The 25,104-nt window shown below is 36.6% G+C and overlaps 1 protein-coding gene across 1 annotated transcript; it reads right to left on the reverse strand.

Moving 5' to 3' along the window:
• Positions 1 to 14: 14 nt before the first annotated feature.
• noc2l (NOC2-like nucleolar associated transcriptional repressor) lies at positions 15 to 25,088 on the reverse strand. The gene is made up of 19 exons (XM_052593924.1): positions 24,932 to 25,088; positions 23,900 to 24,028; positions 22,868 to 23,066; positions 22,621 to 22,734; positions 21,216 to 21,330; positions 21,038 to 21,131; positions 20,871 to 20,949; positions 20,686 to 20,796; positions 20,454 to 20,567; positions 19,907 to 20,095; positions 19,428 to 19,567; positions 18,491 to 18,602; positions 14,668 to 14,781; positions 11,868 to 11,969; positions 11,113 to 11,256; positions 7,233 to 7,346; positions 6,093 to 6,228; positions 559 to 660; positions 15 to 375 (listed from the first exon to the last, which is right to left on the reverse strand). The coding sequence occupies exons 1-19, from the start codon at positions 24,949 to 24,951 to the stop codon at positions 245 to 247; spliced, it is 2,259 nt and encodes a 752-aa protein (XP_052449884.1). The 5' UTR covers positions 24,952 to 25,088; the 3' UTR covers positions 15 to 244.
• Between the last annotated feature and the right edge of the window lie 16 nt (positions 25,089 to 25,104).

Here is a 25,104-nt window from a genome sequence, read left to right on the forward strand (position 1 = left end):
AACAAAGTTCAGAGTTTTAGTAAGTTCTTTTTAATTTGACAACCTTATGAAGTGTTAGATCAATTTGTTTTGTTTCACACTTTATAAAATACAATGGTGCAAAAAAATTACTACATCAGGGACTGTACATGACTCTTAAAGGAACAGTTTCCTGAAAAGTATTTCATTTCTTGGTGAGCTATTGCTTTATTAACTGTATAAATCATGTTTGGATGTGAAATAGAAAGGTCCCTCTGATGTGACTTTAGTCCTGATCAGAGAGCTCCAGGTCCTCAACCATATCTTCATCTCCTTCAGCCACCTCCTTCAGCTCTGTGCTCAACATCTTCTTTGGTGCTTTGCCTTTAGAAGACGACGGCCTTTTCTGGTCACCATCTGAGACAATGTCAAAAATGGGTAAAAAAAATTAATGGCATGCTACCTAGTTAAGATGGTCGAAAAATATAATAAGCAGAATAATGTCGAAAACATACAGAAGATTTCTCAGACACATTCAATATCTAACCCTAAACAAAGCCAATCGTAGCTCTCTACAGAAACATTTAAAACATAAATCACCTGAATCATCCTCCAAGTCATCTATATCCTCTTCATCATCATCGCTCAGGTCTGAGAGGTCCTCAAGGCCTTCATCATCCTCATCAGAGTCGCCCTTTTCTCCTGTTAAAATAGATTCACAAGCTCTAATCCAAACCGTCTTACAAGTGATCTTACTGATACGGAGTTAAGGTGAATAGGTTGATTAAATTGGCATTTTAAAAGTCAACATGAAATCAAAATTCATTGGTGTATGTTAATCCAAAGACATACGTTTGACTTCATTTTAAACCTAAAAAATTAGCAATGGCCTAACATTCGAAATTACTGCCAGAAATGGTGATGTTTAATTAGTGTCTCCGATGCTGCATTTGACTGTCAGGGTCTTTATTATACACACAACGTATAAGATACAGTTGGTAATGTCAGCTGTGTGGATGCAAGACAGATTGACAATATTTCTTGATAAAAAAATTAAAAAAATAAAATAAAAAAGTAATTTTTGACGAACCATTATCAGCTCTTAACTCTCAAGATCAATATTTTAATCTATGCTTTTTTTTCAGTTGTTTTTAGTTTTCAAAATTGACTAGCACATCTTCCACCTTATAATTACAAAATTAAATCCAATAAAAATTTAATCTTATAAGTTATTCTAGTATATTTATACTTTAACCTGTTAAGGTGGTAATTATTATTAAATAATGTTTAAGTAAATCTGTCATGTTATTACAAACATTGTTCAAATGTTTATATTTCAACAGCTAAATTAAGTGGAAACAATTACATCATTAAAAACACAAGAACATAAAAAACAGCCATTGAATTTATTGCTATTTAAACATTTGCATTCAACTCTGTGTTTTGAGATGTGTTGATATTTTTATTGAGTATGTTAACTATTATATAATATGAAACTATTCAACGGTTATTTTCAGCTTTGGTTTTGCTGAATTAAATCTTTAATTTTGGTGTTTCAGTAAAAAAAAAAAAAAAAAAAAAAAAAAAAAAAAGTGCATCTATATGCATGCATGTATATATGCATGTATGTATATATGTATGTATGTATGTATGTGTATATATATATATATATATATATATATATATATATATATATATATATATATATATATAAAGACTTGATCTGCCTCTAAAATGTCTTTTGACTTGAAATATTTACTTTTCATTCTGTAAGTGAATAAGTGAACTTTTAAGACAATTTCTAAAGATGAACTCCCATTAAACACAGTCAACAGAAAGAGTGCGCTTGTTCGTCTAGAGACTAGACTACACCAAAGCTGACCTACCCATGCTGCTCACGCATAGGTTACTATTTACATGACAAAAGTAGAGGCTAGCTTCTGACGGCAATTTAGCCTCGCTAATCCAGAGGTGTGTGTGGGAGTGTCTCGTGCTCTCTGAAGAGGACGGAGTTGAAATCCCTGAGCTTTGAAGTGGGATTTGATTAGATGCTGCCTGGGAGGTGAATGGCAGCACAGACACCTCCCCAGCCAGACACCCTCCACCCTAATTACCCAGCACACACTGGGGCCAGCCAGAGGGGGGAGCCGAGCTTAACACCAGGCGCACACCTTGCTGCTGAGACGAGCCTCATGCATCTTAATATAACGGAGAGTTCAGAGAGGGTACAGAAAGTCCACGAGGAGCATGAAGCAAAGACTTTAATGACTGCCTGTGGGCTGATCAATACTGAGAAAATGTAAGAAAAAAAAAATAAAAAATTCAAAGACACAATCTACATGTTGCTCTCAGCTCTGACACAGAAACACTGAAGATGAGGGTGTTTACAAAGTCTCCACTTTAAGATGGAGAAAGCTCAAGCCAAGTCTTGAACGTAGAAGGCATTAAATGATCTGGCACACTGCAGCGACAACGAAATAAACACGACTCAAGAATATTAAAACCCAGCAGGTAGTGACATGCACCAAAACTTCAGAGACAAACAAACTAGAAGTTGGGAAAAGTCATCAGATTACCTCAAAATAGTGACAAACGAATACAGCACATTAATTGGACACTACTAGGCCAACCTGAGTTTATTCCAGTGAGAAAATCCACTTGTTAGTAATTTAAACGATGGAAACTTGAGATTAAGATTGAATCCAAAAAACACAAAAAAACAATCGGTTTCTGCCTTTCCAACTGTAGTTAAAGTACGTTTAAAAGCAAACAGCATCAATGAACAATGAATGAATTATTACTAAAAGGGTATATCACTACTATTATATATATATATATATATCCTCAAACTCCAAACAAACTCCAGCACAACCAGTCGTGGTCAGATCCTGTAATAGCCAGTTCAGGGTACGGATATGTAAATATTGTCATGTGAATGCAAAATGACTTCATAACAGTCGCTTCCACCCTCATCCTTTCCTATCCTCTTTCTCACTACAGTGACGACTCCTAGGCTCACACCAGCCGCTTACACTAAATCTCTGCCATGTGACCGCCAGAAATCCAACTGCAGAAGGAAAAATGTCTTAATCAAAAGTGTCGAAAAGGGAAATTTATTTGTGGGTTTGGTAAAGGAGTAAAACAGAACAACAAATCAACAACAAAAAAGTGCTTTCTGTTCGACAATATGCGAACCGAGACCACAAATTAATTTATTAGAGGTCATGTGACAGTATTCCTCGGGTCTAAGCGCTGGAGGTATGGGCCAGCTAAGCCGTGTGGTGAAGGAGTGGCCACTAACATCTTTTCAAGTGAATGTTTTGAATTACAAACCCCCACTGGGATCTAAGTTTGCACAAAAAAAAAGCTTCCTGTAAGAGAGAACAGAGTAAGAGAGAGCGAGAGGCAGACAGAATGAGAGAGAGAGATTTGTAGGGACTCCACACAATGAGCACCAGATGTAAAAAAAAAAAAAAAAAAAAAAAAAAAGCCCTTCCTCTCGCCTCCCACCTCCATGGGACTTTTTTTTTGCGGCTGTCGGCCTTATGGGTGGGAGGAGTGGGAGACTGTGGCATGTGTCCGACACATGACCCAGCACACAACTCCAGATATAGAGTTAAAAGAGGAGAGGCAAGTGCACGTCTGACACCTCAGATCCATTCACACACACATACTCACACAGAGAGAGAGAGAGAGAGAGAGAGAGAGAGAGAGAGAACATGAGCCAGCGATATTGAGCTCACACATCTGAAATGTATTTATTTTGTGTTATATTGTTATATAATTGTTCTTTGTTTTTGAAATATGTAATAGTTTCCTGCTTCTATCGAAATGCTTCTAAATATTCAATATCAACTGTAAAGACTGTTTAATTAAAATAATTTTTAAAGCCAAAATGAAACCAAAATTATTTGCACATATTATTGGAATATGTAACAAATATTTGTATTCATATTTATAATCTTTCAACAAAATGTTTAACCTAGCTCCACCTCTATAAAAAAAAAAAAAAAAAAAAAAAAAACATTTCCCTTCAGTCCTCTCAATTTTTCAGTTCCTGCAATCTAATCCTGTCATATATAAGAGACCACTTTTACAATCGGCTGAATAAAGTCTGTTAAAAATGTTCCCATAAAATGTGTTTCATTTACTCATCCTAAGGCATAAAAGATGCAAATGAGTTTCTTCATCAGAACAGATTTGGAAAAGTTTAGCATTACATCACTTGCTCATCAGTGGATCCATTGCAGTAAATGGGTGCCGTCAGAACGAGTTAAAACAGCTGATATAAATGTCACAATAATCCACAAGTAATGGAATCAATTCACAACCTGAATTTTTTTTTTTTTTTTTATAAATCAATAAAACAAATTAAGGTGTTTTTTTTTTACTTTTAAATGTTGCTTTAGTCTTCTATCCGTAATAGTTTTTTTTTTCATCGAAAAATCCACTTGTCTGAATCAGGAGAGAAAAATGCACTGATCAAGCACTACTTTCAGGCCAAAACAGTTACAAACAAATATTTCGGTTGATTGATTCGGTTGACGACGGGATGGATTTTTTCACTGCAGGAAGCTTTTAAATGGACTCGTTTTTACCAGCTGTTTGGACTCTCATTCTGACGGCACCCATTCACTGGAGAGGATCCATTGGTCTGCTACTGATGTAATACTAAATTTGACCAAATCTGTTCCGATGTAGAAACATCTTGGTTGGTATGAGAGAAAAATTCTCCACCAAAATCAACACCAAATTTTCTCTTTGGGTGAACTATTCCTTTAAGCATTACAACAAAACAGAGGCAAAATAAAGGTGTACTTCAATAGATCTGTTGGGTTTTAATTTTCTGTGGTTTCAGAACTCATCTCTGAGATGAGAAAGAATCTTCTGACAGCACACAGCAATGGATTACAGCCTCCCGGTGACAAAGAAAGGCATTACAGGAAAACAAAACTCTAGGAATCCTTCCCATTGCATGTTAAACATGTATTTGTATGGTATATGCATTAGTTGCAATACAGGAACTGGGTAATATATTAAAGCTGCAGTCTGTAAGTTTTGCCTCTTTGTTGCTATCCATGTTTGAAAACCTGGAATTGCAGTTCCTTGAGGAATTATGTTCCATGTGTGGGTTGTGATTCAGCACAGATGAATCTGTTTTGAGGTGAATGTTTAGCTGTCACTCACTGCACTGGTGTGGATATTCACTGTACTTCGCAATCACGGATTATAGCCTTGAAATGTCTTGAAATATATGACCCAAATAAGAATTTTCACCACATATTGTCAACTGAACAAGTAACAATTCTGCCATGCTTTGTTCTGATCAACTGAGGAAAAAAACATTGCAATAAATCATGCAACCAATGGTGATTTAATCTAATGATCAGTTCATATCACATCAAACCCTGCAAATTATTATTATACTTTATTCTCAAATTATTAATGTTAACAACATCAGCATTGCGTGACTAATGAGTATAGTGTGTATTAGCGTGTATATTTATTTTATTTAGTGTTCCTGTAGCTCAAGTGGTAGAGCATTGCAATTGTAAATTTTAATTTAATATTTCAATTTCTGTACAGTCTAATCTCTAATTGTCACATCATTCAAATTACATATTAAGAAATTATTTCAACTCCAAAAGCAATTTATGCTCCCATTGAACTGGTGGTCTTTAAAATACACAAGGTTATCTGTAATCAGAACCACATTTACAACTGGAATATAATTTAATTTAATTCACGTCTTTCATATAATCTTTCTTGATTATAATCTGCCATCAATGATTTTTGACATTTAATTATTCCACCTGCTGTGGAAATAGGCTATAATTAAACGATCCGCCCCCTGCAGGATCCTCACATGCGATAGCTTAATAGCCAGGACAACTTCATGTTTCCAGACGTGACGTAATGAGGCAGTGCCATGCTCGAATTTCTCGCCAAAACCTACCCAGTACCACTCAAATTAGAAAACACTATTATAAATTAATTATTTTAAATTGGCCTAAAGTAAGGCGATAGTTTTGAACACTGGCTGGTTATGTACTTGCTCAAATAATGATTTTGTTTGTTTTGTTTCATTTTTAACCCAAAAATGTACTAATTGCAGCTTTAACAAGAAGCCTTACCTTTGGACTTCAACAGGTCATCATCATCATCATCATCATCACTATCTGACTCAAAAAGCCCCTTGAACTCCTTCTTGTCTACTTTCTTTTCTTCAGCCTTCTTGCGTTTGATCTCAGGGAGGTTCAAGTCCTCCATCTAAATTAAAATGCGATGGGAAAGAAAAAAAGATCTTTAAATGCTGTCATTAATCAAAACAGACGAAAACATGAACAAAACACTTCAGACATAACATTAATGAGAATAGAATGCTGGTGAAACGCTTGTTTTCATTTCAGATTTAGTTGTAGACTAAATCTGGTAGAATGGAAGTGGAAGTGTTTTGTTTTTTCTCTAGTTGATGTACAATGAACTATTCTTTGAGTTTCCTTCCATCTCATTAACTTCAGATGTCAAAAAAGAGTCACTGATGAGACTGGGTATTCAACCTCCTTCATCTATATATATATATATATCTTAATTCTAATTAATAATATAATATATAAAAATAATTGAAAAAACAAAAAGCCCCAAAAAATAAAGTCATATTATTCTCTCCTAAAAACATAATGGGGCGTGTGTGTGTGTGTGTGTGTGTGTTGATGGAGGAAATGGCAGAGGCAGTAGAGGCAGGAGGGAGGCTGTGGTAATCAGATCTGAGCGTGGGGACTCAGTGGATCAAAGCCTGGGACGCAGCCCTGAGCGCTATAATACTCTTCCTGTAGCACTAGCCCTGCCGCCTCCTCCGCCAATCTGCCGCTTCCTAGACGCCAACACTCCGCCTGGTGTCATCTCCATTATCTCCCTATGGACACGCTCCAGCTCCACACACACACCAACACCAACACACACAGTAGGTGCTTTCACAGAACCAGCACTACAAAGATGATCACATCTGTGCATTTAATATAAGACTGGCATTAAAATAGCACTTGGATTAACATACAGCTTGATATCTATCGATCTATCTACATATACACACACACCGTATGTAAAATTCCAAAAAATTTATTATTTCTGAAGATCAAACCATAGCATTGTCAATGGAACACTTTCAATGGAAAAAAAATGAAGGACCTGACTAAATCCAACTTCCTCTGAAAGGTGTGGTTTGGATTATTTGGGTCTAATCGTAATCGTGGATGTGGTTTTGGCATGTTTACCCTTTCTTTTCCAGAGATCTCCAGCTGAATCTCCTTTTCACGAAGTTTCTTCCACTGGCTGTAATATTTAGTGAGTGGAGTGCCTTCCTCTGCTACCTGCTTCTCCCAGGCCGCCTGTAAACACACCAAAATAAACACAACGAATGCTACTGCATGTTCACCCATAGGAGAGCTAAACAAAAGGGATCTCAGTACACATTCTCAACAAAATAAAGCCATAAAGCTACTCAAAAAGTACAATTGTTCGACATCATGTGTACACATAGGCCTGCTCTGTTATTGTGAATCAATACCCCCCGAAAACACACACACACAAACAGAGCAAGTCTGGAAAAAAAAAATTGTAAGGTCTATCACTATACTCGTAAGTGTATTAATTAAGTATCAGGCCAATTGTAGCGGACCAAGAAGTGACCCCTGGTGAACACCTTTTCTCTGAAACAGCAAAAATAAGTGGCTAACAGAAGGATAAAGGTGCAGGGGAGGATGGTAAGAGAGTGAATCCCTGCCAGCCTTTCCTTAAAGGTCTTTGTGGATGATATTGATCAGGTAAAATGAGATTAGTTGACCTCCAAATTCAGTAGACTGCAATAAATCTCAACTTCACTCTACAGTTAGCTAAACTTATTTATAACAATTTGCAGTGGTTTGTAGGATAGTAAAAACAATCAAAGCTAAAAAAGGGCGCAATATGCTCCTTCCTTGATGCAATAGACCCAAACTAAGCTAACAGATGTGTACATGACCAGCGAGGATGAGCTCCCTGGCAAACTGGGGGCTTCATCCTTTGCAGCATCTGTTCAACTACTGCGGTGCACATTCTGGAAGGAAATCCTGAAGCGATCACTCAGCACTATGGTACTGAGGCTAAAATGAAACGCAAGAAACTACAACGCAATGTTTAAACCATTGCAATGGTTCGTGTATATGCACACTGAGCTTTGGTGTCAAGCAAGAGAGAATTTCAAGTTTAAGTGTTCATTTTTTTCATATAACCAATAAAATTACTATAAAATATACTGTGTTACCAGTTTGCATACCAGTAAAATAAATATATGTAAATGTATAAAGAGATAAAGAGAGAGATAGATTAACACTAGGTAATTAGGAATATATTTCTTTAACCTCTGTGTGAAGTGTTAGGGTTAGTATTAGAGTTGATGGAGGCATATAGACAGATATTTGTTTGCTGGACTGATCCGTGGGGCATGCGGCTTTATGCAGCTGTGCTGGCAGCAGTGTCAAGTGAGAAGTTTGCCATGCCACCCTCATTACTAAAGGACATCTTTCTCGCTGGCCGGAGCCCAGTAACAGACGCACCCCGGCATGGTGCCATGCTGTCTGCATGCTCTGCCCAGCTGCAACTCTCCCTACGGCTCAACATTACACAGAGGAGAGACACAGACCCTTCCACCTCTCCTTCATTTCAGTCTTAAACGGCCTTAAATATTTATCAGAAGCTCAAGTTGGTCGAGAGACAGCGAGGGGCGGGGAGCAGAGATGAATGAGCTGTGCGTCGGCAGGGGTGACAAATGAGAGCGGAGATGGAGATGAATGGAGCCAAGATCTCGCCCCAGAGAGGAAGCAACTTCTCACCTTCTCTCACAACCTTCACCCCTGCTGTCCCCTCATTTTTTTTCTTCCAACCAATTTCATCATTATCAGTGCAGTCAGCACCAGGGTTATTACTGTTAACTGAAACTCCTATTAAGACAAAAATTTGCATAAAAAAGGAAAGAAATTGAATTATAAATGTGCACTACAATATGGTCAACAACTAAATAGAATTATAAAGAAAATGTATGATATAGTTTTAATTAAACTAAAATATATTTTACACTATTTTGTCTAAAAAAGATGCACAATCAAACAGAAAGGAAGTAGTACAGACCTAAAGTTTGGACACACCTTCTCATTCAAAGAGTTTTCTTTATTTTCATGACTATGAAAATTGTAGATTTAAATTTCCTACCATAAATACATCAAAACTTAATTTTTGATAAGTAAAGTGCATTTGGACAACATTATGGCAATTTTCTCAATATATTGATTTTTTGCACCCTCAAATTTCCAGATTTTTAAATAGTTGTATCTTGGACAAATATGGTCCTATCATACAAACCATACATCACTGGATCTTATTTATTCAGCTTTCAGAAGCATAAAGCTCAATTGAAAAAAACATCTTGTCCAGGGCCACAAACATGAATAAATCAATCCTGAAACTAAACAAATTTAAAATAAATTCTCAAAAAGAATGCATATGAAAACATTTACACCAACACTAATTAAAAGTAAACTAAAATGAAAACAAAACTAATGAAAACGGTGACATTTCCTGTAATTACAATAAACATGCTCGGCGAGCACAAAGTCTGCTACTGGATTGATGTTACCAGACGCTCGCAGACGAAGCACTTAACGTCTGCTCATCCTCCTCTGAGTCTCTCGCTGAGAGAAACAGCATTAGAAAGCTTTCCGCTCCATTACTTTCATCTGCTCTCACATCCGCCACCGACCCTGCATCAGGCTACGGTTGTAATAGTGTTCCGTGCCACGATGGCCGTGTGTATCTGTCTGAGGACCTGTGACTGCACTTCCTGACCTCCAGGTGGTGTGGTCAACTAGGCTCCAGGCCAACAGCCACATGCTGTTTTCAACTGACCACAGGAACACACACTCAGATGTGTTCACACGTAAACACACAGGGCTCTGAACACAAACACAGACGAAGACTGTGGGTGACCAGCAGTCACCTGCGAGGGGACGAAAGGCAGGGTGGTGTTTGAGGTGGGAGGAAAGAGGAGGAACTACAGGGATAACAGTCTGCTTTTACAGCTAAAATAAACATCTGACTGCCATGTCTGGTCCCAAAGCTCACAAGTGTCTGACTAGAAGTGCTGTTATGGTCACGGTGTAATTGGAAAAAACGAAGAGGGGTGGAAAAACAGAAAAGTAAAAGAAAACATCCTAGGGTTGACGAAATGAATCAAAACAAACGGATAAAAATGTTAGGACTCATTCAATCAGTGCTAAAGCAGTGAACACATCAGCTGTACTCAGACAAGAGCTACAAATAAGACCTTGCGTGTAATAAGAGCTAGCGTGACCTGTGTGTATGTTTTTAATTCCTGATTTATAGATGGTAACACCTGCAGTACTGCAGTTGAACAAAAATACATAAATGTGTGCAACGTGGTAAAGAAAAAGTTTATTCCTGCACAGCAATGTTATTATTATTATTAACTTAATCTCAAATCATAAAACTAATTTTGTTACTTGAAATAAAATAAACTTAAAATTTAAAACATCAAATTCTCATTTTTATTCACAACATTTCTCATGTTTTATTTCATCTTGATGTACTAAAAAAATATTAAAACTGCCATAAAATTTATCGCATATCGAAAACAGACTAATGAAAATATAGAGTGCAAAAACAACAATTACAAATGCAGAAATAAATTTAAATAATAATATAGAACAATATTTTTATTATTTGAATGGAAAGTATGAATTAATTGTACTGGTTTTATTAAATATAACATTTATAAATGCATATAAAAATTAATAAATGTATTAATATTAAACTGATATATAACATCAAGAATTATAAAATTGAGGTAGGAAAGGTAGTATACTCATTTACAGGAAGTAAAAAAAACATTTGAAAAATAACGAAGTGAGACTTGATTGCATCTGGTTTTTGTTGAACTTTTATATTAATGGTTAATAATTTTGCTCCCATCTGTGTGGCTTTTTGATACAAGGCCTACATTTTGCTAAAAGATTATAAGATAACTGTAATGCATCCATTTGGATTTCATATTGACTTGAACAACAGTTTGGCCCATTCCTGGTAAAAAAAAAAAGCACTCACCACAGCTGCGACGTCAGCCACGCCAAAAGCAGCTTTCTGCCTTCGCCCTGTGATGTAGCTGCAGTTCTCCTGTATCTTCTCCAGCAGCTGGCGCATCTGCTTGCAGTAATTGGCCACTTTGCATTCCTTCAAGAAGGCTTTCAGCTGAGGAGACCAAAATGAGAGACAGTAGGGGGAAGAGCAAACAAATGAAACATCACAAAAATTCAGAGCCACATGCAGGAATAATCTTTTTTAACTATCCTCAAAGAGAAACATTAATATATCTCTAGAAACTCTCTGTACAGATTTGATTTCCTTTTTTTTTTTATTCCGCCAATGAAAGGTACAGAAGAAACAGGAGTGGATATTATAAATAAACCTGACTGGGCCAAAAGAATAAATATTCAAAACCGGATTTTTGAACAGCAGTGAGGAAAGCTCGGGTTTTGGCCAGAACAGAGGATGTGGCCAGTGTGTGTGTGTATGTGAAAGAGGGCTGAAAGAAGTGATGGTGAAAGAAGCTGGCCTTTTCCCTCCAGCCTGTGTGTTTGCGTGCTGTGTGAGTGTGAACACTGGTGTATGTGTGTGCTGTGTCGCCAGCGTAAGTGTCGGGATGTGTATGTTGAGGTGTGAGGCCTAAAAGGAGCCATTAAATACAACTGTTGAGCACGCTCCATAACTTTCACTTATTATGACCTGTTGGCGATGTAGTAAACGTTAGGAAGGAAAGTGAATAAATCAAAGCTTATTCCAGAAAAGAGTGAGAACAGTACCTGAACGATGGTGGGTAAAGCCAGCTCAGGAAAGCCAATAGAGCAGGCCTGTGTGTGGAAGTACTCTAGAATGAGGTCATACAACTGCTCCACTAGACCATCCTGAAACAGTGCAAACACAAGCATTCACAAATCAACACACAGGATGCACTCACGGCCCAGAAACAAACCTCAGTGTTGTTGCATTCGGATTTAAAGGGGAAAACATATTATTTTGTACTGTTCTCTGTTGTCCACTTTCAATGTTATCAGGATTTGGGACCATGTTTTTGTCCCCCTCATCAGAACGCTTTGTTTGAAATGCATGGCAGATTGTAGACTCGGAAGTAAACGCCCACTGCTATGATTGGCTAACAGTTGTGTATATTTAACAGCCTACTTCCTATACAGATGGACGCTGCTTTGACTTAGGTGGAAACCGCATAAGTACTCATATCAAACGATCGGTTTAACAGCAATAGTGACCACACGATAAAAACAGTTAGATTTATAGCTAGATCTAGCGACTTTTTTCCAAAAAAAGCCACTAGCAACAAATCTAGCGACTTCTTGGACAAACCTTAGCTAGTCTCTATGACTCAGTTTCTGCCGCACGAGGGCAAGATCTTGCTTTCCCAGCACGCACACCTCTTTCTCTGTGTCTGCTCTGTATAGCAAGAGGCTAAGAGGAGCAGGGCATTAAGTTAAAGAGATACTATGTTTCTTCTCTCATTTTGCATGCAAATATAGCCGAAATCACAGCTCAGGATTTGTCTTTGTCTTGTTTTATCTTATGTGCATTTGATTTCATCAGGTGATGGCTCAATTACAAATTAGGATTTTTGTGCAGATTAACAGCTTGGAAGGGACAGCTGGTCAATATGTAGTCTTAAAGGGCCGCGTTTCAGTCATTATCCGGTTGTCTGACAACAGAAACAGTAAAATATATCAATTAAAACAGTTTTATTGAGAAATTGGCTAAATTAAATACCATTTGTGAGCACAGAGAGACAAAAAAGTAAAAGGCAATACGACGCAATGATGTCACAAATATGCAAATTAGCACATGACATCATCTACCAACATTTCAAACTTTTTTTGACTACTTTCCATTGAAAGAAGTTGGCAACACTGATAATTTTTTCAGTCTTCATTGTCCTGATCCTTCAGAAATCATGCTAATATTTTTATATTTTTATTATTATTATCAATGTTCAAAATGTTTGTGTTCAAAAGAACAGAATTTATCTCAAATATAAATATTTTATTAATCAGATTGTTTATTGAATGTCTTCACAGTCACGTTTGATCAATTTAATGTACCCTTTCCTAATAAATGTATTCATTGCTATCAAAAATGTTTTTCGTGATGACTCCAATATTTTCATGGTAGTGTAATGTAATCCACTTTAATGGATAACTTAAAAACATATCTCAAGTTGGAGACATACTGGGGGCATTAACAGATGGGAGGCATGAATTTCAAAAACTTGTGTCAATCTAACACAAAAATAAAAAAGAAAAGCCAGTCCCAGTAGCACCAATGTCCATTATAAATTACACCTGTTCCTGAGGAAACATACATGGAAAAAACTGCAGTCAATCAGTTCATGCCCTACACAGAGATGGGTGCCCAGGCCGACACAGAGTATTCACATCTCTACTCAACACCTGGCATTCAAGCATTCACACTAATCCTGACCCGGTTTAGTGCAGGGATCGGACCTAAATCCTCTGCCCTACCTAAAATTCACAGCCGCAGCCTTCGCAAACACATTCCTCCACAATGGAAACGGGAAAACCCTGCTCGTAACTGCCCTTACTAGTCAGGAAATATTTAAGATTTAGTAAGTCAGACAGAGGTCCCAGACAGCAAGGGTGGAGCGGCGTCTCGGGGGGCCTGTGGCTGCGATGACTTGGCCCGGGTGAACATACTGGAAAGCTTCCCCGTGCCAACCAGAAGAGCAGGATAATCCCTGCAGCTTGTGTGGCAATCCTCTTGGCAGCGTCAAGGCGTGCGGCGCTTTAGCCTGTGTAGCAGCGTGTTCAGGCTTTCATCTCCTAACCTCAATCCAGTTACAGCCAGTCAGCATGAAGACACGACAGGCTCCTGGCCCAGGAGGAGGGCCGATCTTTATCTGATGCATTTAAGTGATTGCCTTCGGTTTCATTTTAATATGACTCTTTGCTCATTATTTTGGATGTGCACTACCTGCCAAAAGCTTGGGGTCAGTAAGTTGTTGTTTTTTAAGGAAACAATACTTTTATACAGAGAGAACTCGTTACATTTATCAGTTACAGTAAAAATATTTCTAATGTGATAAAAAAAACTTTTGAACATTATGTTCATCAAAGCATCCCGAAATTGTTTTCTACAAAAATATTAAGCAGCGCAACAGTTTTCAACATCTGTAGTAATAAGTAATAATAAATGTAACAATAATGGTTTTTGAGCAGCAAATCATCATATTAGAATGATTTCTGAATGATCATGTGACACTGAAGACTGGACTAATACAAAAATATATATTTATTCATCCTACTTTCATACTTGCCTTAAAAAGCAAGTATGAAAATAAAGACATTTTTTTTCTTTCTTTTTTTTTTTAATTTGTAGTATTTTAGTCCAAACTATCATACAACTTGAAAATGTAAATTTTTGGGTGTACTATCCCTTTAAAGTATTAAACGCATTAAATAGTTTTCAATTAAACACGTTAATTCTGGCAGGCTAAGTACACATATAGTAATAAAATGAATGGACGTGAAGAATTCGTAAAGAAGGTCTGAAACTCAAAGATGTAGAGGATGTGTCTGTCACCTTATAAGCCTTCTCTTGGAGATTGGTCTTGCTGAGTTTGAGGATCACTGCAAAATTGATGGGCTTTATACTCATGCGGCCTGGTTTCTTATTGAAGTCTTCCTGCTGGAGGATCTGAGGAGCAGAGTGAACAAACAGATACATCAGAGCACTGCATCGCAGACATACGTGCACAGAAAAACACAAATAAAACTAAGACTACAGTGTTAAAATGTTAAGCAGCACAACTGTTTTCAACATAATTATAAGAAGTGTTTCTTGAGCACCAAATCAGCATGTTAGAATGATTTCTGACAGATCATGTGACACTGAAGACTTGAAAATTGAGCTTTGCCAACACAGGAATGACTTATACTTTTAAATATACTGAAACAGAAAACAGGTATTTTAAATTGTAACAGTATCTGACAATATTGCTGTCTTTCCTGTATTTTCAATCAAATAAATTATTATTATTGAGACTTCTTGTAAAAAAAATAGATGAACTTCATTCACTGATTTAAGTAATTTCTGATTTGTTTGTTTATTCATTCATTCAAGTTTATTCATTTTATTTTTGTTTATTCATTTTATTTTATTTTAATAACTTTATTAAAGCTGTAAGTGCAAAACTGTGATCAAAAATATGCAGTGTAGTAAAAGTAACTTGGCGGTTTTTTTCTCATAATACACATTTTTGCAGGAAACATAAAGAGTGTGCAAAGACCTGTAGAATGAATTTCATTTCACCATAACTTTTTAAAAATATGTAACTACAACTTAGATTATAATACTACAGTACTCACTTTCTCCATTACAAATAACTGAAAGATTCAGTCAGTCTGCGTACTTTGGTACACGTCTATGACGTCTCCCAAAGCTCTCTGCGCTTCCGCATTTGAGAGCAGTTAAAAGTGCTTGACGAGGTCATCTAGAATCAGTGAGGTGTGTGTGTCTGTGTGTCTGTGTGTGTGTGACGTGTGTGTGTGTGTGCTCATGGACGGCCGGTCTGTGCAAACAACGGATGTGGTGTCGGCCTGCGGGACACAGGAGGAAGTGGTGGCGCATGGTCCCAACCTGATACGCTCAGGGGCTACTGCAACAGGAAGCTTGAAATCATAGAGCACAGATAAACAGAGAGAGGGAGAAAGAGCGGGAAAAGAGAAAAATAAAGAGAGAGGCATGTCCTACTCTACATCACTGCACGCCTACTTTTTAACATGAGCGCGAAAACAGGAAGTGGCCTGCATCGCAAATAAACACAGGGAGCAAGAAGGGGGTCGGTGGGAGTCGCCACACTGACAGAGGATGTGGTCTGCACAACACGTTTGAGAGCTGAGTGAGAACCACAGACCTCCCTCACACACACACACACACACACACGGACACACACGTACGCTCTTCCCCCCCAGGCTTTATCGCAGTATGGTTAGGACTGGTGGGAGATCGCAGCCAAGCAGTGACCACCCCCCACCCCGTCCCCCCGTCTCCATCCCTCTCTTCCGTTGGTCTCGGCTACTGTCGCCTCTACGCTTCTATTCTCACAGCAGCTGTCACCGCAGGGGCCCACGCCAGCCACACACAAACACACACGTTTTGTCACCCGCCTCACACTGTGGAAAATGTTGACAGTTTGTGACCTCTACTTCTCCCAAAAACGAAGACGCGCAGCGTTCGCACACATTAGGATGCGCATTCATGCAGACCGCAGTCTCTGATCTCTGGTGTCTTTTATCTTTTAGTCTTTAATTCAAAGCTTGTCAACCGTTTAGGTAGCTTGTCGCGTCTTACTTTTTGGTTTTTAATTTTCCAATGGTGACTAGTTGGTGGGTTTTCGGAATGACTAATCTGTATAATTAGACTGCACCAGACCCCAGTCAGATGTGATGTTAGGAAGGGTCTGTGTTGTACAAGTTCAAAAACTATTTGAATTAAGATTCCTTTTAAAAACCGATGACAGTTCTGCATTCGGAGAGCTTTAAAATGCTGCTTTAATTTGATTTAAAAAACAGTAAAACAATATTATATAACTACACACAATATACACACACACACACACATATATATATATATATATATATATGTATACACACACTACCGTTCATAAGTTTGGGATCAGAACGATTTTCTTAGTCTCATCAAGGCTGCAGTTATTTGATCAAAAATAGAGGGGAAAAAATTATATTGTGAAATATTATTACAATGTAAAATAAAATTGTTCAATTTTAATAAACGTTAAAATTAATCTATTCTGGTGATGCAAAGCTGAATTTTCAGCATCATTACTCCAGTCTTCAGAGCCACATGATCCTTCAGAAATCATTCTAATATGCTGATTTATTATCAGTGCTGGAAACTGTTGTGCTGCCTAATATTTTTTTGAAACTTGTGATCCCCCCCCCCCCCCAGGATTCTTTGACGAATAAAAAGTTTAAAAGAAAAGCATTCATTTAAAATAGCAACATTTTCAAACAATACACACTACCGTTCAAAAGATTGGGGTCAGTATTTTTTTTCAAATTATTTTCTTCTGAAAGAAATGACTCTTATTTAGCAAGGATGTGTTAAATTGCTAAGAAGTGAAAGCAAATATTTATATTGTTAGAAAATGTATATTTTGAATAAACGCTGTTCTTTTGAACTTTTTATTCATCAAAGAATCCTGAAAAAAAGTGTAGCAGTTTCCAAAAAATCTATATATTTGGCAGCACAACTGTTGCCAACATTGATCATTCTAATAATAAATCAGCATATTAGAATGATTTCTGAAGGATCATGGTGACTCTTTATACTGGAGTAATGGCTGATGGAAATTCAGCTTTGCATCACAGAAATAAATTATATTTGAAAGTATATTAAAAGAGAAACAATTATTTTATATGGTAATAAAATCAGCCAATCACATGGCAGCATTTAGGCAGCTAGATGTGGTGAAGACAACTTGCTGAAGTTCAAACCGAGCACCAGAATGGGGAAGAAAGAGGATTTAAGTGACTTTGAACATGGAATCATTGTTGGTGCCAGTTAGGATGGTCTGAGTATTTCAAAAACTGCTGATCTACTGGGATTTTCACGCACAATTATCTCTAGGGTTTATAGAGAATGGTCCAAAAAAAAGAGAGAAAATATCCAGTAAGCGGCAGTTGTGTGAAAAAAAATGCATTGTTGGTGTCAGAGGTCAAAGGAGAATGGGCAGACTAGTTAGAGATGATAGGAAGGCAACAGTAACTCAAATAACCACTTGTTACAACCAAGGTATGCAGAATACCATCTCTGAACACACAACACATTGAAACCTGAAGCAGATCATTTTTCCACAATTAAAAACAACAGCATTTTTTTTCCAGTCGATGTCTATTTTTGGGCATTTTGAGTTATTTACACTGCTAAAAGTTCGATTCTCATGCTAGACATGCAAAACTAGCATTACATATTTAGCCAAAGTTAATTTAAGTTAATTATGTTTTTGTTCTCATTTTATTTATGTTGTCACAGCTATGCAAAAGCTGCACGTGTTCGTGACTCTTTAGCTCCGCCCACAGCACGCCTCGAGGAGCTCGTCCGCAGCTTTATCTGTCTTTTATAAATCTGATAAAACTTCATATTTGGAGATATGAAAGATGCAGTACTCTATAGGTACAGATTAACAGGAGATTGCGCAAAACTGTGTGTTATGCCCGCTTTAAAACAGAAACCTTTTGTAACATTATAAATGTCTTTACTGTTACGTTTGATGAATTTAACAACTCCTTGCTAAATAAAGGTTTTTAAAACTTAAAAAAAAATCTTATTTTAACATCTGAACATCACAACAGTTGATGAAGGCATGATATGTCAGTCTCACCTCTAGCAGGAAGGGCAGGGTGGGCACGTATGTCTTGGTGTTGGCAGACAGCAGGATGATCGCTCTGACACAGTGCAGGCGCAGAGGGTAATATCGAGAGATGGGCACAAGCCTACAAATACACACACAAACACACAACAGAGCCATCAATGACTTGATAGAGATGAACTGAGAACAGGAGTTCTGTAAGCGAACAAATAATATGGATTTTTTAGCATCATTTTTTTTTATCCAAATTGATCTTCTTTTAGGTCTTCACTTTTGCAGGAAGAAAAGCAATGCAATATTCAAAGCTGAGCTCAAATCGACACGCTGAGAATTGTAAATTTAAATGTGGTTAATGGCGCCACATGCTGGTAAAAACATTGTCAAGACACAGAATAGCTCACCCCCAAATTTTTTTTTATTGTTTTTTTTTTTTTTTTATTGAAAAACAAAAAACAAAAAAGTGATAGCAATTTTATTTTGAATAAAAAAAATCTCTTATTTGTAGGGCTGTGCAACTTTTGTGACTATACTTTAAAACTATGAAATAATAATAATCACTATTATTATCATTAATAAATAGACAATGAAAAAATACTATTATTATATAACTACTACTATGAAACAATAAAAAATAACACTATTGTATTATTCACTGTAAATTAAAGTACTTGAGAGAAATATAATAATTGTATTTTAAGGACACAGTGTTGCACTTTACTCTTTTGGATAATCACGCCAAACTATTTAACAAAATCGATTTTATTTAATTAAATCACACAGCCCTACATTACTGACTTTCTCACCAAAACGACAAAACAAAAACAAGCACCACACTGACCCATTGGATTCGAGTAATATACTCAAAGTGGGTGAAATATTTCTTTAAAAATGCAGAGTACGCAAAAAACATCAACAACAAACAAATAAACAAAAACACAATCAATCATACTTGATGCAGCCGATGATGACTTGACACAGGGGGTAGATCAAGGGCTCCAAAACCTCGCTGGGGTATATGGTGCTCAACACCCGACACCACAGATACAGACAGTGCACATACTGCCAGTTATACACCGACTGATACGTCTCCTGTCCATGCACAAAACAGAAAAACATGGATAAACATAAGCTGACACCTGCAAAAACATATACCGGACGCATTTCTAAGTGATAGAGTATATCCAAAAGATATTTTTTATCAAGAATTAAGTGGATTGTAAAAAGTGTGTGAATGAGAGTTTGCTGCAACAGTGCCAAACAATTCTTAAACAGCGATCTGAAGAATTTTCTTTGGAATAACAAGCACAGATGAATCGTTCACAATAAGATCAGAATTAAGAAAACAAATGCGGTCGATTTTATTTTCATGTTAACTTCAAATGGTCTTTTTTTTAAAACAGGAGAAAACAGGACAAGACTCCTAACTACCTTCTTCTTCAAATTCATGGCGTTCCTGAGGTGGATGGCTAGCTGACGGATATAAATGAAGGCATGCTGGTAGGAGACCTGTGTGTCCAGTGAGTACATCTCAGCAAGAGTCCGCTGCATGAAGTTAATCATGGGAAGAGTGTTGGGTGACGTGAACTTGCAGTTCTTTACGTAGGCGATGTACATTTGCTGCAAACAGAAAACTCACTGTTAATAATGATAATAATATATTCACTACTAGTATTTCATCGTATTTTCTTTTTTTTCATATTTTATTCAGCAAAAATACATGAAATAGATCAAAAGCAACAGCTGATCCATTTATAATTATTCAAAAGATTTTGATCAAATAAATGCAGCCTTGGTGAGCATAAGAAGCTTTAAAAACTGTTACTGTTGCAAATGTTACCAATTGCAATGTTCTCCTCAATTTAGAACGCAGCAATCGAAAACAACAATATGGCAGGAATATTTAGTGTAAATCTCAACAAATTTGAAATAAACTTGTTGATATGCATATATGTTATGTTGTAAAAACCTAACTTGCCTTGAGAACAGTGTTCAGGTAGACTTCCTGTTTGTTTCGGCAGATTTTGTTGAGAGCCAGGAAGGCGAGGACCCTCACAGTCTCCTCTCCTGTGCTCCAGTGTTTGATCAGACTCTAGTGTCACAAACAAAAAACACCACAGATGCTCAGCTTTTTTTGTTGTTGGATTAAAAACCCAACACTGAGCACCATTACGCTCTTTAAGTTAGTGTCATTGATTTGCAGTGCTTACTTTGAGAAAATGCCTGCACTGTTTTGGCAGACACAGGTAGTATGGCACCATCTGGTTGGCATGACGGAGAACTGCAGCTACTACTGTGGACTGGGTTAAACTGGAGAGGAGCTGAACAGAAAAGTATCACGTTAACACTGAGATTCATGAACTGACAATAAAAAAATATGTAGGGAAAAATCTACCTGAACAACACCGGCAATATACATCTTAATATCAATCTGATTTTTCTGCCACCTGGGACTTGAAGATGGAAGTATCAATCTGAAAATACAGATTAACACAATATTATGTGAAGAAATCTGACTGATGCAAGCATATATCGACACAGCAAGAGGAACAGAGCAGTTACTTTTTCTGGCCTTTCTCTGGAGCTTTCAGCTTCAGCATCTTGTTCAGAGCTGCATGCATGTCCTTTATGCAGAACAGGATGAGGGAATTGAACACTGTATTTGGAAACAGGCTGTCAGTGAACACATTAAACATATTCGGCTTTGTATGCAGGTGTTCTTAAAAAGCCGGTTAGTTACCAGCGCTGTCTGAGATGGTATATCGACACAGCTCCTCAGAGTCGCCCTTCGTTGTAGCCACGGCAGCCTTGAAGGCTTGTGTGATGTCCCTAATCAATTTTGCCGTGGGCTCTTTCTGGAAAGAAAAACATCAGAAAGATCTTCAGTAAAGAGTTCTAAACCATGAATCTTCCAGATTACATTGCAAACATTACAAACTTTGATTTAAAGCAAAACAAAAAATATATATGTGACCCTGGATCACAATGCCAGTCATAAGTAGCATGGGTATATTCATAGCAATATTCAAAAATACACTGTATGGGTCAAAATTATTGATTTTTTCTTTTATGCCAAAAACCATTAGGATATTAAGTAAAGATCATGTTCCATAAAAATATTTTATAAGTTTCCTACCAGAAATAAATGTAAACTTAGTTTTGATTAGCAATATGCATTGCTAAGAACTTCATTTGGACAACTTTAAAGGTACTTTTCTCAATATTTTGATTGGATTTTGTTGCACCCTCAGATTCCAGGTTTTCAAAGAGTTGTATCTTGACCAAATATTTTTCTATCCTAACAAACCATACATCAATGGAAAGCTTATTTATTTTGTGTGTGTATGTGTGTTTTTAATGTTGAGTCTCTATTCTCACCAAGGCTGCATCTATCGGATCTGAAATACAGCTTTTATAATTGTTATAATGTATTTAACATTTTTCTATTTAAATACATTTATAAAAGCAGTTTATTCCTATAATGTTTAAGCTGAATTTTCAGCAGTAATTTCTCCAGTTCTCAGTGTCACATGATCCTTAAGAAATCATTCTAATATGCTGATTTGCTGCTCGGATAACAATTCTTATTAATGTCGAAAACAGTGCCTAATGTTTTGTGGTTCTATTTTTTTTTTTTTTTTTTTTATTCTTTGATGAATAAAATGTTCAAAAGAACAGCATTTATTTAAAAATGTAAGCATTTATTTTACATTATAAATGTCTTTATATTAATGTTTGATCAATTTGACGCATCCTTACTAAATAAAAGTAACAACATCTTCAAAAAAAACAAAGACTGACCCTAAACTGGCAGTAGTGATGGGGTCCTAAACATTTCATTTAACTGATTAGTGATTCTACAACATAAATAACAATATCTCCCCCTTGTGTCAGTTTCCAAATCTACAGCTAACCAAGTCACTGGAAAATTTACATTTCAGGGTTTTTTGTGTGTAAATTTAAGATGTCTCATTTACTGTCAAAATAAATCCATATAACAGCTTTCTAAGAAAAGTAAAAAACAAAGCACACTGGTCATCCAGTATAGTTAAGCACCCCCTTTTGACAATGAATGAGAGCTCATACTGATCATCTGAAAGTAAAAACACAGGCCTACTGAATATAAGCTAATATAAACATGTTACCCTGAGTCCAGTTCTCCAGTTCTCAATCATTGCTTCTGTGACTTTAGTAGCTTCTTTAGACTTTTTCACATCCTTTTTTCCTGTTTCCCCCTCGTCTTCATCATCGTCAGCTTCCTATTGTCACATAAAAACTGTGATTTTTTTTTCATATTCCAAGAGAGAAACACACATTCACACTAACTGTAAACTTATGATTTATATTATAAAAAGTACTGAATAGTTTCAAAGGAAGAACTAAATGACTGACCTCCAGTTGAGAAGGGAGTTTGTGGTACATCCTCTCCTCTTCATCCTCCTCCTCCTCATCTTCAAGGCTATCAGAGTCATCAAAATTCAGGAGCTTCTGGTCATTTTCTTGTAAGAACTCATAGAATTCTGGGTCTCTGCTCTTGAGGGCTGACAGCTGGTCCTTGTGTTCAGATGCCTTGCCCTGCTTTTTGTCAGACCTGAGACACAGTTGATCAGACTTAGATCACTGGAAAAACATGTTATCCCACTAGCTTCCTCCAGTGCTAACAATAGCATATTTACCTTTACATTTATTCATTTAGCAGACGCTTTTATCCAAAGCAACTAACGAATGAGGACAGTGGAAGCAATCAAAAACAACAAAAAGAGCAATGATATATAAGTGCTATAAAAAGTCTCAGTTATCTTAACACAGTACACATAGCATGGGCTTTTAAATAATATAATAAATAAAAAGAAAACAGAACAAAAAAAAGAATAGAGCAAGCTAGTGTTAGAGGTCTTTACACACACACACACACGCATATATATGCATATATACACACACACACAATTGCATAATAAATGAAAAGAAAATAGAATACAAAAAGATTAGAAAGGTAGTTCGTTTTTTTTTTTTTAAGAATAAAATTAGAACAGTGAGTGTTAAAGTTAGAGGGTCAAATAAATATGGTTAGTGATGGGTTTCAAGCCGATTCTTGAAGATAGCGAAGAACTGCTCGGATTGAGTTGGGGAGGTCATTCCACCAGGAGGGAACATTTAATTTAAAAGTCTGTAAAAGTGACTTTGTGCTTCTTTGGGATGGCACAATCAAGCGACGTTCACTCGCAGAACGCAAGTTTCTAGAGGGCACATAAGTCTGAAGTAACACATTTAGGTAAATGGGTGCAAAGCAAGTGGTAGTTTTGTAGGCAAACATCAATGCCTTGAATTTTGTATATACTCCGCAAACATTTGTAGAATGAGGCAGAGAACTGGAATAAAAATGGCACACTGGAATTACCATTAAAATGCAAAGAGCACACTTACATCTTCTGAGGTGCAGGTTTCTTCATCTTCCCTTTCTGTTGTGTTGATTCCTCATCCTCAAAATCATCTTCCTCACCAGAATCAAACCCAGATAACATGAACTCATCCACACTGAGATCCTCCAATTTCCTGCACATAGATGGCACATCACTAAAGCATTCGGTAAGTTTTTGTTTACTACGTGTTCAGCTAGTTGCGTCCCAAGTATGTATTTTGTGTTTGTTTTGTTATGATGTAATGTAATATAAACTAAATATTTTCCAAATAATACATATTAACATGACCTTTATATATGAAAGTATATAGCTGCCTTTTAAAGTTTAGGACAGGGTCCCTAACATGTAAATGATCATAGCTGGGGGTCCATCCATGATATCTAAAAAACAGAAACCCCTGTTCTAGATAACTTCAACATGATTGTAATATTACTCAAAAGTGCTGTTCACTTAATAATTCGTAAAGTTAGAGCTTTTTATAGTAACAAAATTAGTCTAGTGTGTTAACAAGAAAGCATGGTTAGACAACTTTCCTTCCGTTATAACGTGAAAATGTAAAGAATGTGTGTTTTTTTTAAAAGCAATTACATTCGGAAGGTAACTAAATACTTAAGTTACAAAAGCAAAAGTTTATTGTCTCAAAATTAGAATAATATTCATCCAACTCTTAATAAGCACATGTAGTTTTAGAACACCAGAAAATGATTAACGTTAAAGTTACTCCTAAACTCATTTTGGAGCTGATTATAGTGAAAAATGCAAAGAAATCAATTTAGACTTAACTCTTATATATTTACGGTCAATAGTACCATGTTCTCCCCACAAATGTTAAGTAATATATAGGTTGATCTCCAAAAGACAGCTAAATTTGAGTTCATCAGTGGCTAGAACTAGCTAGCTATCGTCAAATATATAATTAGGTAAGTGTTATTTGAAGTGAATTGCGTTCTGACACCTCCATATACAGTCAAGTTCACTGTAATTTAACTATTTATGATGATTTTTGTGAGGTTAAATAGCTAAGAATGGCACATACCTCTTGTTTTTTCCTGCCATGCTGGATAAGAAACGTGCAAGGGACGCAATACCCACAATGCACCGCTCTCGGAAGATAAACTGAGTTGATCTTTTGGTTAACGTTGCGTCAAACACAGAACAAAAACGAAAGCCCACAGTTGTTTTAACTAAAGGTAATAATGTCTGCGTTTT

The sequence above is a fragment of the Carassius gibelio genome, chromosome B23, assembly GCF_023724105.1.
Source record: "Carassius gibelio isolate Cgi1373 ecotype wild population from Czech Republic chromosome B23, carGib1.2-hapl.c, whole genome shotgun sequence".
In the NCBI taxonomy this organism is placed as follows: Eukaryota; Metazoa; Chordata; class Actinopteri; order Cypriniformes; family Cyprinidae; genus Carassius; species Carassius gibelio.

Excerpts from the sequence above, each read along its gene's own strand:
- noc2l (XM_052593924.1), bottom strand. The coding sequence starts at position 24,951 with ATGGCAGGAAAAAACAAGAG. Across the intron at positions 24,029-24,931 it reads ATGGCAGGAAAAAACAAGAG|GAAATTGGAGGATCTCAGTG; the intron begins GTATGTGCCATT and ends ATCTATGTGCAG. Across the intron at positions 14,782-18,490 it reads CCCTGCCCTTCCTGCTAGAG|ATCCTCCAGCAGGAAGACTT; the intron begins GTGAGACTGACA and ends TCTGCTCCTCAG.